Genomic DNA, 20,434 nt, shown 5'->3' with positions numbered 1-20,434 from the left:
GCAATTCCTCTGCAAATCCATAGCAAAATCTAAATATTACAAATCTTTTTCAATCCATACACTTACTGTTTAAACATTGCCATATATAACATTATGCCAAATACATACTTACCAATAGTCACACCACAATATTCAGGACATTTTTAAACTCTGCCTCCAGGACCACCTAGGATTACCCCAAAGTGCTCAAAAAAGCCCACTTTGAATCAAGATTTCATGGGACACCTAAATGATTATCTAAGGCATGAAATGTTTGCATATTTCTTCAGTATACAGTGAAGTATTCAGACCCCTTTACATTTTTCACTCTTTGTTTCATTGCAGCGATTTGGTAAATTCTAAAAAGTTCACTTTTTTTCTCATTAAAGTACACTCCGCACCCCATCTTGACTGAAAAAAATAGAAATGTAGAAATTTTTGCAAATTTATTAAAAAAGAAAAACTGAAATATCACATGGTCATAAGTATTCAGACCCTTTGCTTAGACATTCATATTTAAGTCACATGCTGTCCATTTTCTTGTGATCCTCCTTGAGATGGTTCTACTCCTTCATTGGAGTCCAGCTGTGTTTAATTAAACTGATAGGACTTGATTTGGAAAGGCACACACCTGTCTATATAAGACCTCACAGCTCACAGTGCATGTCTGACCAAATGAGAATCATGAGCTCAAAGGAACTGCCCAAGGAGCTCAGAGACAGAATTGTGGAAAGGCACAGATCTGGCTAAGGTTACAAAAGATTTTCTGCATTACTCAAGGTTCCTAAGAGCACAGTGGCCTCCATATTCCTTAAATAGAAGAAGTTTGGAACCACCAGAAGTCTTCCAAGACCTGGCCATCCAGCCAAACTGAGCAATCGTGGGAGAAGAGCCTTGGTGAAAGAGGTAAAGAAGAACCCTGGTGAGAGAGGTAAAGAAGAACCCCAAGATCACTGTGGCTGAGCTCCAGAGATGCAGTAGGGAGATGGGAGAAAGTTCCATGAAGTCAACTATCACTGCAGCCTTCCACCAGTCGGGCCTTTATGGCAGAGTGGCCCGACGGAAGCCTCTCTTCAGTGCAATACATATGAAAGCCTGCATAGAGTTTGCTCAAAAACACATGAAGGACTCCCAGACTATGAGAAATAAGATTCTCTGGTCTGATGAGATGAAGAAAGAACTTTTTGGTCATAATTCTAAGCGGTATGTGTGGAGAAAACCAGGCACTGCTCATCACCTGCCCAATACAATCCCAACAGTGAAACATGGTGGTGGCAGCATCATGCTATGGGGGTGTTTTTCAGCTGCAGGGACAGGATGACTGGTTACAATTGAAGGAAACACGAATGAGGCCAAGTACAGAGATATCCTGGATGAAAACCTCTTCCAGAGTGCTCTGGACCTCAGATTTGGCCAAAGGTTCACCTTCCAACAAGACAATGACCCTAGGCACACAGCTAAAATAACAAAGGAGTGGATTCAGAACAAATCTGTGACCATTCTCGACTGGCCCAGCTAGAGCCCTGACCTAAACCCAATTGAGCATCTCTGTAGAGTCCTGAAAATGGCTGTCCACCAACGTCCACCATCCAACCTGACGGAATTGGAGAGGATCTGCAAGGAAGAATGGCATAGGATCCCCAAATCCAGGTGTGAAAAACTTGTTGCATCATTCCCAAGAAGACTCATGGCTGTACTAGCTGAAAAGGGTGCTTCTACTCAATACTGAGCAAAGGGTCTGAATACTTATGAGTCATGACCATGTGATATTTCAGTTCTTCTTTTTTCATAAATTTGCAATAATTTCTACATTTCTGTTTTTTTTTCAGTCAAGATGGGGTGCAGAGTGTACTTTAATGAGAAAAAAAAACTTTTTAGAATTTACCAAATGGCTGTAATGAAACAAAGAGTGAAAAATTTAAAGGGGTCTGAATACTTTCCGTACCCACTGTAGTTTGACATTTGTAGTTAAGGAATAGTACAGTTTTTTATATGTATATATTTAGAGTATATAATTAATAATCCATTAACCCATCAAATCGGTAAATGTAGGTAAAGTTTGAATGGGTCACATCGATGCATTGCTGTTATATTGTATGCATTTAATTTGCACAATAATAACTATTGAGAATCGAGAATAAGGATTACCGTATATTTTATAAATGAATGTGCACTTGGTGCTTAGTCTAAATGTTTGCCTGCTTGAAGCTGGGCTTTATGCTTCAAGAGAGCATTAACACCCTTGAAATGGCTGCCACAGCAATTTTCATGCCCCACACGGCACAGCCCGTCACCCACAATTATTTCAGGACAGGTATAATGCAGCAACTGATGCATACATTCTGTCAGCAGGACTATTAGTAAATGTATGCTTCCAGGGAAAATGACTGATTTGTGTGTTACATCTGCATAACGAAGTGGATAATATAGTTCATGTGGAATTCAATTATGAAAAATCAAATAGAGGGTTAAATAAAGCTTGGTAACGGTTAAGGACTCTCCAATGGATACCTCCAAATAGGCAAAAAATACATTTAATTAGGCAGAAGTGTTAATGTTAGGTATGTGCAAGTGTCACAAGTGGAAACTATATCCATAGTGATTGAGTATGCATGATTATACCAGTTGGTGAACATCCCAATTATTACGGCACCTCAGCACTGAAGTACATTTATACTAATTTTAGCAGTACGAATCTTTCAGGAATTTTCTACAGCTTATGAAACATATTAGCCAAACTGCTATCTTTCTACATGATGTTCTTCATTGAACTGGTAGTAGATTTTTGGTACGTTATGCTTAGTGAGGCTATGTTCACACGTTGTGTTTTTGCTGCATTTTTTTATGCTAATTAAAAGCAACTTATTACAGTGCCTGCAAAAGCTATGAGATTACAGATATCTCATCTACACGCTTTTTATTCTGTTTTTTTACCCATAGAAAGCAATGAGTAAGTGCAAAACGCAGCAGAAACGCTGCTCTTAGTGTTTGCAGCATTTTTGGTGACAAAAAAGGCAAGTATAGTAGGATGTGAAAACTATTTATTTTTGTGATTTTTCCAAGGTTAAATCACAATGTATTGGTGTCCTCACATGAGCTGTTAGAAGTACTACAGTTTAACTAAATTAGTGAAATGTGTAAAAGTAAACAATGCCCAATGAACTGAATCCCTACCAATGTGTAAAAGTAAACAATGCCTGACCAACTCAATGCCCTAACAATGTGTCAAAGTAAACAATGGCCTACCAATTCAACTGCCCCCTGCTGTTTATACATAAAAATGTTTTATGGTTTCATGTTTTGCATTGGAGGCCTGCCACCTTGTACCTTGTATTGTTCATGCTTGCAAGGTGGAAGCAAAGCTGAACTTTGATATCCTGAAAAACGCAGCAAAAAAGTCATCAAAACCTGCATTTTTGCCGTAGCTTTTTTACGGCAATGAGATCAGATTCTGACTGCAGAAAAAAAAGCAAAAGAGCAATGTGTAAACATAGCCTAAATCTCCCAACAAATCAGAATACGACAGACATTCAAAAGTTTGAACAAACAAACAGTGACCCTGGTAATATTTTCAGAGACACCTATAACTCAACAGAGTTAGAAAATAATTAAGTGCATTTACAGAAATTACAGAAAAATCAGATGCCCTTGAAAGTCACTACAACAAAAAATATTTCTTGGAAATATTCATAGAACAGATTCTATAGAAATGTAACAGAAAGAAAGAAATGTAGAAAGGGCTTTATTTTATATCAATGTAACCTAAATTCTCACCCATCCACTATAGTCACATCACCTGATAATTAATCAGATAAAGTCTGCGTTAAGTAACGGCCGGTCACCAAGGGAACCAGGCTGATTAATCACATGGGACAGATTTTTGGGACAATGAGTCTATTCAGTGGGACTTCGCTCCCCACTTGAAATCCCTTTACAGGGACATGACTTAGGTAACATCTAAAGTGGGCTGCAACAATGCCAACTTTCCCTAAGACTCAGCTTGCCAGGAATCAGGATGGTAAGAGGACGGCAGTGTGTAGTTATATGTTCAGTTCTATCTACAGCAGGAGTATGTCCAGAATGTGTCCTTCTACACTTCATAAAATCATCTAATCTATATGGACATCAGTGAACTCTACCATGAAATATCCCATTAACTATATGAATAGACTACGGCATAAATCAATTACAATTAGGTCACTATTAACATTCCAAAATTAATAAAATCCACACCTTTTATGTCATCACTAAAGACATAGAAAGGGTCATCTTGACTCAGATAACACTGGACAGGGATAGATATCATCGTGCAAAAAAAAGTGTAACCTGACATCTAACTTGACATCGGTCAATGGCTTGAGCAATGTTACATTACTAGTGACAAGTTATCAGAATAGCACATTGTGGGTCATGATAACCTCTGCCACATCTGTATATTAGGTGATATTTGGCTGCCGATGATAATAATGATCTGTGGCTGGACTGTTATACTGGCATTGTGGCTTGGCATAATATATAAAAGGAGCGTTGAGGCTTGCACGATTATGAGGGCACTGCGGCTGGCTCTGCTACGGGGTCACTGTGCTTTCACTGTTATGGGTGCATTGTGACTGGCACTTTAAAATATGCAGCTTGGCATAATATATAAAAGGAGCAAGCACTGATGCTGGCTCCATTATGGAGGCACAGTGGGTGGCTCTACTATTGGTGCACTCTTCCTTTGGCCACCATGAACCAGCCTCCATCCCAAGAATACTTTATACAATTATGATATAATAAAACTGAACCTGCCAAAATGACAGAAGATACAAGTATGTAGAATAGGCAAGGAGATTGGAGAAGGCAACTTTTATGTCTAAACACGATATAAAACTTTACTGAAGATGTCTGCCTTGTGTTGTGATGTAAGAAGATTTCGCGTTAGTAACTGATGAGTTAGCAGCTTTTTATAAAACAGCATAGAGCAGGAAATACAACGCTTTAACGCGCCATACACCTTGCCAATAATTATCTTATATAGTGAAGTGAGGTACATTAACATATGTGAACAATAGTCCAGAATTAAGAAAAAAAATAACAGAATCCAACAACCCAATCCCTCCATTAATACCCACAGCGGGGCATAACTCAGTTGGTGCCAGCTCACACTAAACCCCTCTATTTTTATACAGAGCGGAGAAATCTTGCCAGACATCTTTTCAAGCTGTCAGTCATTCTTAAACACAGCATGGCACATTGCATACAGTATAAGCCTCTATGCTAAGCACACAATCTATGCAGAAAGAAGATTACTACCTACCTGCTCGGCGTGAGAGGGCTGGCGAACTTTTTGAAGGAGAAGAGTAGGATAGATGACACTTAGCAGAAGAAGGCAGCAAATCTGTGGCACAGTTGCTAATAAGGAGTAATATCTGTAGAACTGAGAGTGAAAAGAGAAAAGAACCATTAGATTTGCTATCTATGGCGCAGAGTCAAGTTTCTATAGACACTGCTGTTGGTTCTTGTCACATGGCAGAGAATTGCACCGCAAAGCCTCACCACAAATTACCGCAGTTAGATAACTAGCACAAGTGAAGCACTAAACCACCAAACCATAGCAATTCACATTAAATCAGGTGTGATTTTATGGTTGTGTGGTTTTGGACTACATGACAAAAACTGTCAATCAACTGCTACCTTCATATGCAGTAATTCTAAAAATCTATCAACTTCCTATAAATGGCCTTCTGTATTAAAAGCTACTAAAGCTATGCACATAAACATCTGTCCAGCTATGATGACTATGTCTGCCATCAAGGTCACTGGTAATCTCTTATTAGACAGAGTGAAGGAGCTGCTCAGCTGAAGGTACTTGAAAATGCTTCAAATAGGATTTATTGTTAGTATTTCATATCCATTGGTTACACCGTGGTAAGTACAGTATTACATTAATGTTTTAGATGAAAACCCTTCACCCTAGTTGTCCCTATGTGGGGTTATCCCACCCCGTAGCCTGGACCCCTTTGACCTAGAGTGGGGAAAATAAGTATTTGTTACAGTGTCAATTTTACAAGTTTTTCCGTCTACCAAGAATGGAGAGGACTGTAATTTTTATCGTAGGTACACTTCAACTGCAAGAGACTGAATCGGAAAAAAATCCAGAAAATCAAATTGTATGATTTTCCATAATTAATTTGCTTTTTATTGCATGAAATAAGTATTTGATACAACAGAGAAACAGAACTTAATATTTGATACAGAAACTTTTGTTTGCAATTATAGAGGTCAGACGTTTCCTGTAGTTATTGACCAAATTTGCACACAATGCAGCAGGGATTTTGGCCCACTCATCCATACAGGTCTTCTCCAGATCTTGCAGGTTTTCGGGGCTGTCACTGGGCAACATTGAGTTTCAGCTCCCTCCAAAGATTTTCTATTGGGTTCAGGTCTGGAGACTGGCTAGGCCACTGCAGGATCTTGAAATGCTTCTTACGGAGCCACTCCTTAGTTCCCCTGGCTGTGTGTTTCAGGTCATTGCCATGCTGGAAGACTTAGCCACGACCCCTCTTCAATGCTCTTACTGAGGTAAGGAGGATGTTGGTCAAAATCTCGCGATACATGACCCCACCCATCCTCACTTCATTGCGAGTCATCATGTGCCTTTTGCAGAAAAGCACCCTCAAAGTATGATGTTTCCCCCAACATGCTTCACAGTTGGGATGGTGTTCTTGGGGTTGTACTCATTCTTCTTCTTCCTCCACATATGTGGCACCCTTGAGGGTTCAGTCGCCACAGAGGTACTGCACCTCACCTGAGGTGTGGTGTCTCCCTTCTCTCAGGTAAGGAGGGAGAGCTGCACAGAACCCCAAAATACCCGCATCCAACATCACACTGCTCCAGGCCAGCCGGAGGGGCAAGACGCAATGTAGTTTTCTGCTGAGCCCTGGCCCTGGCTGGAGTAGGGGGAACCCAAAGGTAGGGGGAACCGATAGTGGGTGTGGGTGGAGGAAGCAGATACAGGAAGCACTTATACAGTAGATATAAAAGGGGAAGCCATGTTTTAGGGCAGAGAGTTGAGCAGTGGAGTGAGTGGAGTTTAGTGAGGGCTGTTCAGTGGAACAGTCCGGGAGCAGAGGCTCATCAGGAGCTCTGCTCCACAAGTTAGGGCCCAGGATAGAGGCCCCAGAGGGGAGCAGGGAGCAGGATCCATTCTAAAGAAAGGATCCCAGGGGGTACGGCGCGTGCAGGACGGCACCCGTACGCCCCGCTCCTGCCAGGTGTCAGGAGGGATCAGTTGCTTCATTCTAATCTCCAGGGGGTCAGATTGGTCCCGGATCCGACGTACAGGAAGGACTTCAGCATACCCGAGCAGTATTGAGAGTGGGCAGCGTAGGGCAGCGGTGAGAAGGACCAAGTGTGAAGACGGTCAAAGTAGGAACACGTGAAAGTGGGGTTCCGCCAGGCATTCCTAAGCTGCTTCAGGAAGGACTGAACCCCAGGCCGGTGAACGCAGCGCAGCGAGGGAGGCCTTCACCTGTAAAGTGCACTTGAGAATTGCCTAAAAACTGTAAGTAAAACCTTGGACGACTGCATCGAACAGCCTCTGTCTGTTTCTTCACCGGCGCAATTATTCCTCACCGCACCACAACGCCCAGCGCCGCCTTCCATCTATTTACACTGCCCTGAGGCTCGCTCCACCTGTGGGGAGCCATTCCATCACAAGCTGCCATACCATCTGCCTCAGAGGACAGTTGCAGCGCTGGTGATCCTCACCAGACACCACGGGTGGCGTCACGAACTCTCTGAACTTTTACCAATAATTGATACCTCTTTGTGCACTGACCGCCCTGGGCCAGCCACCGTGATTTCCCCCAAAGAGTACCCCGAGGCCCCGGGGGCGAGTCACATACGGCGAGTGGAGTTGATACCAAAAAGTTCTATTTTGCTCTCATCTGACCACATGACCTTCTCCCATACCTCCTGTGGATCATCCAGATGGTCATTAGCATACTTCAAACTGCCTGGAAATGTGCTGGCGTGAGCAGGGGAACCTTGAGTGCCCTGCAGGATTTTAATCCATGACAGCGTAGTGTGTTAATATAGGTAATGTTTGAGACTGTGGTCCCAGCTATCTTCAGGTCATTGACCAGGTCCTCCCATGTAGTTCTGGGTTGATTCCTGACTTTTCTAAGAATCATCCTTACCCCACGAGGCGAGACCTTGCATGAAGCCCCAGACCGAGAAAGATTGACAGTCATTTTGTGTTTCTTCATATTCTAATAATTGTGCCAACAGTTGTTACCTTCTCACCAAGCTACTTGCCTATTGTCCTGTAGCCCATCCCAGTCCTGTGTAGGTCTACAATTTTGTCCCTGGTGTCCTTGGATAGCTCTTTGGTCTTGGCCATGGTGGAGAGGTTGGAGTGTGATTGATTGAGTGTGTGGACAGGTGTTTTTTACACAGGTAACGAGTTCAAACAGGTGCAATTAATACAGGTAATGAGTGCAGAGTAGGAGTGCTTCTTAAAGATAAACTAACAGGTATTTGAGAGCCATAATTCTTGCTAGTTGGTAGGTGATCAAATACTTATTTCATACAATAAAATGCAATTTATTTATTTAAAAATCATACAATGTGATTTTCTAGTTTTTATTTTTGGATTCTGTCTCTCACAGGTGAAGTGTACCTACGATAAAAATGTCAGACCTCTCAATTCTTTGTAGGTGGAAAAACATGCAAAATTGTCAGTGTATCAAATACTTATTTTCACCACTGTATATGCATTGAACATAGCCTTTGCATCTGATGAAGGGTTTTCACTCGAAATGTTAACGTAAAACTGTACTTACCTTTAGGTGTGCAGTTCCTTCTCTCTGTCTACTATTGGTCTACAGTTGTGTTATTGTTCTCGTATGTAAACATTTCTTTTGATAGCCAGGGTGTAATTTATATATAAAAAAATACTAATAAAATCAACCTCACTTTTATAAAGATAACCCATTTTTTTCCTGGAAATGGGAGTAACTGCGGCATCATGATTCATGGCATCACTTCGTAGTACTAGGAGTCATCCATTTGTCATATATTTTTTCTATGTTTAGTCTAAAGTATTTGACTAGTAATTTAGTATTATGCTTACCATGGTTTTCTGTTCTTTCCATTTACCTAGCATTGGTTTATATTCTTTAGTGTCTTACCTGTGGTGTCTGTGGACATTCCGCCTTCTGCCATATTAATGCCCCACAGTGCATCCATGATAAGATCGTGCCAGCTACATAACCAGGTATTTTTTGCACACTGTGACTTGCTAGAAGTGGGTAATACAATGCAGGGTAATAGAAAAGAGCGAAGATTTTCCAAATATCTGCAGATAAATAATATTATATAGCATGAGAAAATAAAAACTAAGAGAGCAAAAAATTATAACATGAACATCTGTATTGAATTGTTTAATCAGAATACTGATAATGCATTAAATGGGTTTTCATGTTATGGAAAATCCCTGTATCACCGCTGCAGTTTGTTTCTAAAATAACAAATTGTGCTTTACTTACCATCCCCAGGTCCGGGCTTAGTCTTCACTGTTTCCAGTGTCTGTTGATGTCGGCAGCGCTGATGTCAAGTCGACAGTGTTACAGCTAATATTTGAGCTCAGCAGCTCTGAGTGGCACCAACTAGGGCAAAGTCTCTCAGTTCAGTTACTGACAGCAGCACTCTCGTGATGTCAGTGCTGCAGACAAGAACAGACATGGGGAGCAGCAGTGGGTACAGAGTCTGGTCCTGGGGAAGTCAGGTTGTTATTTTAAAACAGCCTACAGCTGGGGGACAGGGGTTTTCCAAAAGTGTAACTCCTTTAACCTTAGTGTTACACTAATGTGTGTAATATTGATAGATCACATGTAACAATGATTTTTACATTTATTTGGTACAATTTTCTGTTTTTTTTAAAAGAATTTTCAGATCACTGTTTGATACAAAATATTTAATATAAACATGTTAGAAAAGTATACATACAGTAGCAATGAAAAATATTAAACTCCCCCATTGCAAATTAGGCTAGGTTGCAAATAAGTTTCTGTTTTTTTCAATAAACCTATCAAGGAAGAACAATTTAAATACTTCAGCCCCAAAAATTGAAATTCAAGTTATTTTTTTTTTTAAAAATTGAATGACAAATTGATTCACTACAAATTGCAAGTACTCAAAATGCCCTGAAGAGACATATACAGGGTGGGCCATATATATGGATACACCTAAATTAAATGAGAATGGTTGGTGATATCAACTTCCTGTTTGTGGCACATTAGTATATGGGAGGGGGAAAACTTTTCCAGATGGGTGATGACCATGGCGGCCATTTTGAAGTCAGCCATTTTGGATCCAACTTTATTTTTTTCAATGGGAAGAGGGTCATGTGACACATCAAACTTACTGAGAATTTCATAAGAAAAACAATGGTGTGCTTGGTTTTAATGTAACTTTATTCTTTCATGAGTTTTTTACAAGTTTATGGCCACTTATAAAATGTGCCCACCCTGTATTACACTCTAAGGTCTCACTGGACTATACCCAATCAATTTCAAGTTCTTTAATGCAAACCCAGTCTTAGTAATGTGAAAGTCATCTTACGATATATAGCTATGGGTCAATGTATGGTAACCTTACTGCTGTGTTGCCACACACTATCTGTAATGCTTATTTACTGTATTATTGCTTTCTCTCACTACCTCACAGGCTAAGCAGTGAGCTGTGACATCCTCTCATTATCCAGATTCACAACAAAATGGCTGATGTGATCCCTTGATGACAGGATGTGCTATACCTTATGATGTGATAGCTGCAAGGCACTATGGAGAAGCCCACCTGGCTGTACACAAGGTCATTTGAGCCATCTATGGTATGGCTGATCAATCTTCTGTAATTTGTAAAATTGCAGCAGACATTTTTAGAGACATTTTTAGAGATTAAGGCAATTGATTTTTAAATTGTTAGAATTCCATGGGTTCAGTGAATTTCTAAAAATTCTACATAGATTTGATGTACATAGAATCAATTTGCTCATCTCTAGTATGTGACCTCTCCAAATTCAGCACAAAAGGCCACTTTTAATTATTACTGCAGTCTCAGTAATTACTCATTATTACTCAGAAACTTGTTATGACCTTCTACCAATGTGATACATAGCAAGACACCAGCTTCTTGCAGCATTCCCGAGGGTTCTTAGCCCATTCCTCTTAGTCAATGGCCTCCAATTCACTAATATTATTTAGTTTACAAGCAGCAACCACCATCTTGTAATCTCTCCACTTATTGCCTATGGGCTCAGGTGACTGTAATGGCCTTTCATGACTTTTCTAAAACCAAGCCTTAGTAGACTTTGAGGTGTGCATGGGATGATTGTCCTATTGGATAATCCAATGACAGCCAAGTGTCAGCTTCCTCGCATAAAGCATGATGCTTTCTCCTAGCAATTATTGCTACTCGAGGGAATCAACCTTGCCCTTCACATGTACAGGTTTCCTGTGCTAGAGAAAGCAAAGCAGCCCTAGAGCATCACCATGTCACTGCCATGCTTCATTGTAGGCAGTGAGTTTTTTTAGTACTGTTGGAACAATGCTTATTATTGTGTACATTGCATCAACTACTATTTACTACTGTTTAGTAGTGCATGAGTTTCTGTCTCCAGCAGTGGTGTTGTACTGTCAATAATGCATTGTTAAAAAAAACAACAACATGAAGTTCCTGTTCAATGTGTGTGTAGCTGCTCACTTTGCAAGTTGACAGACAAGATGCTAAGATCTTAATCTATAAAAAATACCAGTTGTAAGCTGTGTTATCTTTGTTCCTGAATAAACCATATTCATTGTTGAACGGCTGGACAGTACAAAGTGCCAATAAATACATGTTTTATTTTTCCTCTTCCAGATATAATGCTGATCCACAGGCCCAAAAAATTTCAGTTTTGGTTCATATCAATAGTATTCTAAAACTTCTATAGCTTATTTCAGTGGTTTTGAGCATATTAAAGCCAAGTTTTCTTGTGTTTTTGAGTCAGTGAAGGTTACGTCTTAGAGTTTAGGTACATCTAGCATGTACCTTATAGTGCAAACTGAAATCTAAGTGCCTGCTGCCACCAAATCTTGCTGTAGGTCTTTTGTGCTCATTTGTGCCTCCTCAGGAGTCTGGTGGCAGCCAGTGAATGAAAGCTTCTTCTTTTTGCCAGTCCTATATCTGTCAGTTTAGCAAGTGTCCCTTTAATCTTGAAATTGTGAACAATGTTTCCTACTACATTCCTAAAAACATTCCCTTTTTTCAGAAGACGTCCTGGAAGATTTTGAAGTGGCCGTCACAGTAGCCTGACTTGAACTTCACAGAAAATGTTTGGTGAGATTTGAAGAAGGAGGTTACAGCATGCAAACTGAAGAATATTAGTGAACTGGAGGTCATTGTCAATAAGATATGGATTAGGATTCATCAGGAATACAGGAATACAGCCAAAAGCTGGAATCTGGCTAGGCATCACATTTGCAGCAGGTAGTAACAGCCAAATTGTGCTCTACTAAGAATTAAAGATGCTTGTCTGAGAATGCAGTAGTCATTAAAAGTAGCATTTTCTAATGACTTTGGAGAAAACACTTGTTATATTAGTTGTGTTGAGATATTTCAATTTTGACTGCCTCAGCTTCAATCTCTATAGCTATACCACTGTCCATCTCAATAAGACAGGTATTATGCAATCGCTAATCATACTTTGTGAAGGTAGAACAGTATTGTGAATACCTTTGTAAGGCCCATCACTGTTTGGCATGAAATTGAGAGCAGTAGGGTCTAAAAGCATCCGAAAGATTGATGAAAACAGCAACCCAAAAGCAGCACAGGGCACCCAGCTGTTTCCAGAACCTTCTAGGAGATTTAAAGGGCTGTAAAGATAAGTATATTAAAGAAACATGATGAATGATACAGAAGAAAGAATGACTGAATGGAGGATTGGTTTATACCAGAAGGGAGATGATGACAACAAAATACCTTAGAACACCAGGGAGGCCCCAACACAAAGAGGTGCAAAGTTTTTGCCTTCGAACCAGGAAACATAGAAGCAGCAATGTACATAGCTAGAAGGAGATACACGTGCATGATAAATGATAAACATATTATATAAAGTCAAGAAGAGTTAATGACAATGTAAAAATCAAATTGAATTCACATAGAATACTAAATAGTAGTAAAACATGTACCTTCTAAATTTTCTGTAAATGACATGGAAAACTTCTTAAAGGATAACTGCACTCTTAAAAATCTTGACAAATGATAGAGATATGTTGAACTGAAGAAACAGAAACCCTTAGTTGTAGAAGCAGAAACACTTAGTTGAACACTGCTCTTGTTTGCCACTAAAGGACCCATGCAAATTAGGGTAAAGTTGCCAAACCTGCAACTATCAGAGGGATCTGATATATATTGGGGCCTCCCAACTTCCCCTGATAGATGATGTCAGAGGAGGATCTCAGAGTTGTATTCTTAACAGGCGATCATTTTTTTGGTGGGAAGGTAAGTCACTGCCAGAGGAGTCTGGCTGTGGCACTAAGAGAGAACACATGAGCACTTGACCGAAGTTAGCTTGCCTATGGAGATCTTGGCCAAACTATCATAGAGCCAACACTTATACCACTGGCGGACACAGACAGAAAAGGGCCCCTGTGCAAGAACAATATATGGGCCCTTTGCAGCCCAAGAACTCCTAAAAATGCAAAATAGCTCCTGCTTTGGAGGTATAAATTGGCCTCCTTACCTCTTGGGCCCCTGTGAGGCTGCACATGTTGTACCAATGAAATGTCCACCCCTGACTTATACAATGTGTATGGCCAGCTTTAAAACAGACTTAATGGAAAGAGTACTTCCTCAGTGTTAGGGGAGTGGAGCACTTCTGCTCTTTAGTGATCAGTGGGGGTCTCAGCACTTGTACCCCCACAGATCATAACTTCTGACATGTCTCTATGTTGTGCAGTTGCAATTTATCTATGGATCCCTAATGAAATTTAGTTTTCAATTAAACTAATGAAGATAAGGAAATAAGCTTTACTTTTCGCAGTCCCGTTGCACTTTTGCTATAATACTGAATATATAAACTATGTATGCAGTCGCAGGTTTACAGTTCAAGCAGTATTATTTTAAGAAATCCAAAGTAGGAACAAGTAAAAACTGGTGCAAATTCAGAACGGCTGCTATTGTCTCCAGATTATGGGATACAAAATTGAATAATGATACACCCACCACAGCCCTCCCATAAATCTGCCCTTGATATGTAAAATAAAAAATTCTTATTGATAGAGAATTTTATGACTAAGACATGTTGGTAGCTAAATAAAGTGCAAAAGCACATTTTTCAGAAGGGCTAACATTCAGCAAAACAGATGAGGTCTTAAAACTGAGCTCCCGTCACCATTTGGGTCATATTTTAAATAATCTAAGCAAGCAACCACGTGTGTAAACTGGATGCATAAGCAGCCAGTATCATTGCCTTTAGCAGGAAATATTTAGATCCCATTAACATCACTAAGTTACAAGTTAACACAAATGTAAAGCCTAGAAGATGCCAATATAGGTGTCATATGTATAATTTTTATTTTTTTAAATTTTTTTTCCTTTGGCCCGTATTTAAAAAATACTATATGCCAGGATATAACTCTAGCGAGTACAGTAGTTGGGGGTCACATCTAAGTCCCAGTGCCTAATGGTCTTTCTATCCCATAGGAGTAGGGTACTACCGTAATAGTCAAGGGGTCACCATAATGTACCACACATGTCACCAAGCAACATTATTTATAATTTTGATTTAATAATAATAATAAAAAAGAAAAAGTAGTAATAACTTTATACACTCACTGATACTGGTGCCAGGATGAGGTGGTATAATCCATCAGACATGGTTGGAAAACATGGTAAGATAATTCTAGAACAAAATTAAACTTTGATATTTAGCACTTTCTGTTAGTTCATGTTATGTATCAACTAAAATGGTTTCTAATAACATAGAAAAATACTTTCAAAGCAGAGAAAAGTTTCACTTACTCATGGGGTGGTATTGTTGGTTCCTGGGGATCATCAATATACCAGTCATCATAAAGCAGGTCATCTTGTCCCGGGTCAGGACTTGGCTCTAGACTTGACATAATGTTTCCCACTCACTGCTCCTAAAACTGGACGAGAAAGAGTCTACCTTATATAACCATGCTCAGCTGACTGCCCTGCACAGCATCCTTTTGTTTAGAGGATTACATACATTCCCTCAGAAGAATAGCCGGAATGAGCAATGAATGGAATAACAGAGAGACTTTAGGGTTTGGAAGAATATAAGAAATATGTCAATGATGTCAATGCACAATGGACAAATCAATGTAGAAGACACTAAGTGAGCAGTTACAGTGGGGAAAAAAAGTATTTAGTCAACCACCAATTGTGCAAGTTCTCCCAATTAAAAAGATGAGAGAGGCCCGTAATTGACATCATAGATAGACCTCAACTATGAGAGACAAAATGAGAAAACAAATCCTGAAAATCACATTGTCTGATTTGGAAAGAATTTTTTTTCAAATTTTGGTGGAAAATAAGTATTTAGTCAATTACAAAAGTTCATCTCAATACTTTGCTATATATCCTTTGTTGGCAATGACAAAGGCCAAACATTTTCTGTAAGTCTTCACAAGGTTGGCACACACTGTGTCTGGTATGTTGGCCCATTCCTCCATGCAGATTTCCTCTAGAGCAGTGATGTTTTGGGACTGTCGCTGGGCAACACGGACTTTTAACTCCCTCCAAAGGTTTTCTATAGGGTTTAGATCTGGAGACTGGCTAGGCCACTTCAGGACCTTGAAATGCTTCATACGAAGCCACTCCTTCATTGCCCTGGTGGTGTGCTTGGGATCATTGTCATGCTGAAAGACCCAGCCACGCTTCATTTTCAATGGCCTTGCTGATGGAAGGAGGTTTGCACTCAAAATCTCACGATACATGGCCCCATTCATTCTTTAATGTACACGGATCAATCATCCTGGTCCCTTGGCAGAGAGACAGCCCCAAAGCATGATGTTATGATGTTGCCACCCCCATGATTCACAGTTGGTATGGTGTTCTTTGGATGCAACTCAGCATTCTTTCTCCTCCCAACACGACGAGTTATGTTTCTACCAAACAGTTCTACTTTGGTTTCATTTGACCATATGACATTCTCCCAATACTCTTCTGGATCATCCAAATGCTCTCTAGCAAACTTCAGATGGGCCTGGACATGTAATGGCTTAAGCAGGGGGACACATCTGGTACTGCAGAATCTGAGTCCCTGGCGGCCTAGTGTGTTACTGATGGTAGCCTGTGTAACATTGGTCTCAGCTTTCTGCAGGTCACTCACTAGGTCCCCTCGTGTGGTTCTGGGATTTTTTTTCACCGTTCTTGAGATCATTTTGACCCCACGGGGTGAGATCTTGTGTGGAGCCCCTGATCGAGAAGATTATCAGTGGTCTTGTATGTCTTCCATTTTCTAATTATTGCTCCCACAGTTGAATTTCTTCACACCAAGCTGCTTGCCTATTACAGATTCAGTCTTCCCAGCCTGGTGCAAGGCTACAATTTTGTTTCTGGTGTCCTTCGACAACTCTTTGGTCTTCACCATAGTGGAGTTTGGAGTGTGACTGTTTGAGGTTGCGGACAAGTGTCTTTTATACTGATAGCAAGTTCAAACAGGTGCCAATACTACAGGTAACGAGTGGAGGACAGAGGAGCCTCTTAAAGAAGAAGTTACAGGCCTGTGAGAGCCAGAAATGATGCTTGTTTGTAATTGACCAAATACTTTTTTTTCCACCAAAATTTGAAAAAAATTTCTTTCCAAATCAGATGATGTAATTTTCAGGATTTTTTTTCTCATTTTGTATCTCTTAGTTGAGGTCTACCTATGATGTCAATTACAGGCCTCTCTCATCTTTTTAAGTGGGAGAACTTGCACAATTGGTGGCTGACAAAATACTTTTTCCCCACTGTATATGAGTGACTATGGCCTTTACGTAACATTAACTTGAACTTTTCTACCCCCTTTTCACATGTCTAATCCTCTTTTACAATGGCAGACCAACATGACCCCCAACAGCTTATTAGTAATATGAGAGTGCTAATTAATACAGTCGTCCATGTCACATGAGGGAAGATCTGACAATGACATCCTAACAATGGCTGATTATTCCGGATCGCTCAGCCTTATTGCTCTGTTATCATCCAGTTATTAAACACTTATTACTTATCTTTAATGATATTGGCTGCTGTGTACCTTGGTGTATAGGCCTGATATAACCTATAGCAATAATCTGACTTCTGTTTTTTTTACATTTGATGATTACCTGGTATGTCAAGTAATTGTGTATAGAGGAATCTGAGCAGGAAGTGAACATGGCAGCTAGTCCAGGCTTGTAGCTCTCTCTGAATCAAGGTAACTACAGTACACTGCATTGATGCAGATTTAACTATCTAGTGTAGTTTTCCCATTGTAGTTAAGCAGAACAGAAGTGTTTGCAGGGTTTGGACAGTCTGAGGATTATTGATATGGAGGCCAGAATAGCTGTCAGTAATACCAAGTCTTTACGGGGTAGATGCAACAGATTGCTTTCAAAATTGTCCATCAAGATCAGTTATACCTGCCATGTTATTTGAGCAGAATTTACAAAATTACACCAGCTTTTACCTGAGACTGAGTCTCCTGGCTCATAAACATCAAAATTCCTTTGATCCAACATCTGAAAATTACTAATTTTGTATTTTAATGATGTTTTAGATTTTCCTAAAAGTTCTCTATCTCTACCATTATACAAGTAAATGACAAATATACCAAAATAATCCAGACATTTGTGAAGTCCTATGAAATGATTTTGGATTAAAAGAAAGTTTCTCCATTTTTATTGCTATTATTGATTATTCTAAGCTGTGTAATAGAAGTCGCATCATTCACTATGAATTTTCCTGTACTAACCTTTTTATTCTTTTATTGTACCCTTTTCAGTTTAGATTACAGCCAACCAAATTGTGTCATCTTTTGTTTGAAATAAGAGGTCTAAGACCTTCCATACCTTGAAATAATAATATATTATGTCTTCCCATTTGTTAATTATTTAGACCTTATTTTGTGGCTGTTCTCCGCTTTAAAGTATTTTCGTGTAATAAACATTGTAATACATTTCATATTCTAATCTACAGTAAATAGGCAAAATCCGCATTTGCTTAGTATTTTGTAAAATGCCGCTCACGTACAGACTACCACAAAGTGATGTAATTGGTCCTGTACCAGTGCAGGAACTATTATCTCTCAATGTCTGCTAATGCTACTGTGGCCTGGCTTCCCAACATCTCATAAGTAATGTAATGGTGGCCATTCTGGAACTGAATGGTCGCTTATTTGTGAATTTATGAGGAACCTTTATATTACCCCTATCTATCACCACCAGGGAGCAGCCCCCCTACTATTTATTGACATCTCCTCCCCTCTTTGTGGGGGTAAGTATAAGGCTTTTAATAAAATAGGTTATAATTCTTTCAAACACTGAATGTTGGGGTGAGAGGCCATCTGAGATTGGGGGAGGACGCATGTGGGTTTAAAGAATACAAATGCAAAACAAGAAATTGGAAATATTTCACTTTCTAACTAAAAAATATTAGGCTGAAATTGTTAAGAATTTTTATTGTTACATATTAGCGTGACCAAAAAATCTTGGCATTTTATGCAGGATATAGTTTTTTAAAGTCAAGTAGCGTTACAACTTGAATGTACAAAGTTTCCAATATAAGTATGTGATATATATTATCGCATAAACCATAATGAAAAAAAATCATTAAAATAAGTATCATTTTACAAATATCCTTGTAATATTAAACAGTGTAGTGATGATCTTTTCTAGCTGTTAGGTATATTGTGTAGCAGGATATTCATACAAAATATTCTAAATATATATTCATAGACTGTATTCATGGACATCTGGACTCAGCGACATGCAAAAATATGAAGAATGCCAGATAATACTAGATAATTATATTATTGCATTATATTATTTCTTTTCCCCATAGAAACATATCATACATTTTCTTACTGTGACATGACTGGCTTCATATTTCTTTAAAACCAATATTATAACCAAGTTACATTCATTTTACCACTCTAGCCCTTACACTAATGAAGTCCAGGGTGTCCAAACAGCTAAAAAGTTAGGAAAGTAAATGGTCTGTTTCACTACATTGCATTACAATTTCATTATCTGTTCTTTTTTCTGTATCGTGAAGTAATTGCATAAGAAGTTATGTCCTCACTACATACAGGATCCTGGTCTAATTCTAAATATTATCATGTGATAGTCTCAGGTTAGATCTATAACTGCAGAGTATGCAGCAGTCAATACAATGTAACAACCTGAAAAGTTTCTAAGAGTCTCTGCCATGAGCCACAATGTAACAGAAAGGTCGCCCTTACCCTACTGTGCTGTCTTCTCATAGGCAGAGAATAAAATCTAGTAACTGCATCCAACTTTACAATATTTTTTTATTTGAATATGTATCCGCCTGACAAAAGCAAAAAAATAACAAACCTTTTGTCCTATGGTGGATGTGGCCCTCCCTGTATGCTGCAGGTGCTGAGCAGCAGAGACACCTGTATCCTGATAGAAGAGAAATATGTGCACGCTCTCCTTACTGCTCTGGTCTGGAAGTGATGGGGGGGTGATTTATCTGAGATGAGGAGGTGGGGGAGAGCGCCCAGACAGAGCAGGCAAAGTTCAGTGGGAGGGGGGAGAACTTTACACCCCGCACAGCAAGAAGGTAGTGGATGTTATCCAAGAAAAGGGGGTGTGGATGTTGGTACTGGGACTCATACGACTACATCAGCAACATTAATAACTTCCGAACATACCTCAAGTCTTTGTGTAATCCATAAAAACACTTTATTGTCTACCTGAATCTTGTCCTTTTGATCCATCTGATACTGTGATTGTAGCTGAGTAATTCACTCATGCAGCTCAGTTAATAGAACACTGCATTCATTAACCAGTTAATTCACATCTATTAGCTTGCTGTACAACTGTGATTTCACTGACTTTTAGCTTCTCTTAGGAACCTCACTGTATTTGATAAAGTGGACCTCCATGACTAACAATTGGGGTTACATTGTGTTCTAATTGCCCCCAGATCTACTAAAGATGTCTTTTTTCATGGAAAGAAGCTGACCATACACATTAGATGACTGTCGGCCCAACGACGCTTCGGGCCAATTGTCCAGCTTACGGCCATCTCAGTCATCCACAAGAGCGCTCCTGTGTTCCTTATGACTGATATGACAGCTGGCTGCATATCTCTGGGAGAACAATGCGATTGGCAGTCTGAAATCGTACTTACGTGATCGACATCTCCTCCAACCATCAGCTGGCCGGCAGCGTCGTACACATTAGACTGTCTG

The 20,434-nt window shown here is 39.6% G+C and overlaps 1 protein-coding gene across 1 annotated transcript in view; it reads right to left on the bottom strand.

Moving 5' to 3' along the window:
* STRA6 (signaling receptor and transporter of retinol STRA6) overlaps nt 1-19,727 on the bottom strand; it is a 110,756-nt gene extending 91,029 nt beyond the window's left edge. Inside the window, exons 1-7 of the mRNA XM_073652770.1 lie at nt 19,572-19,727; nt 15,028-15,155; nt 14,842-14,908; nt 12,985-13,070; nt 12,739-12,878; nt 9,156-9,322; nt 5,279-5,398 (exon numbers count right to left, since the gene is read on the bottom strand). Coding sequence (XP_073508871.1) covers nt 5,279-5,398; nt 9,156-9,322; nt 12,739-12,878; nt 12,985-13,070; nt 14,842-14,908; nt 15,028-15,128 — 681 coding nt within the window. The 5' untranslated portion in view covers nt 15,129-15,155; nt 19,572-19,727. The remainder of the gene's footprint in view (nt 1-5,278; nt 5,399-9,155; nt 9,323-12,738; nt 12,879-12,984; nt 13,071-14,841; nt 14,909-15,027; nt 15,156-19,571) is intronic.
* Nucleotides 19,728-20,434: the final 707 nt, after the last annotated feature.

Source organism: Phyllobates terribilis, unplaced genomic scaffold (genome assembly GCF_046119375.1).
Source record: "Phyllobates terribilis strain yellow unplaced genomic scaffold, ASM4611937v1 Scaffold_11__3_contigs__length_659146591, whole genome shotgun sequence".
NCBI classification, from domain to species: domain Eukaryota; kingdom Metazoa; phylum Chordata; class Amphibia; order Anura; family Dendrobatidae; genus Phyllobates; species Phyllobates terribilis.
This window is presented reverse-complemented; position numbering and strand designations above follow the sequence as displayed.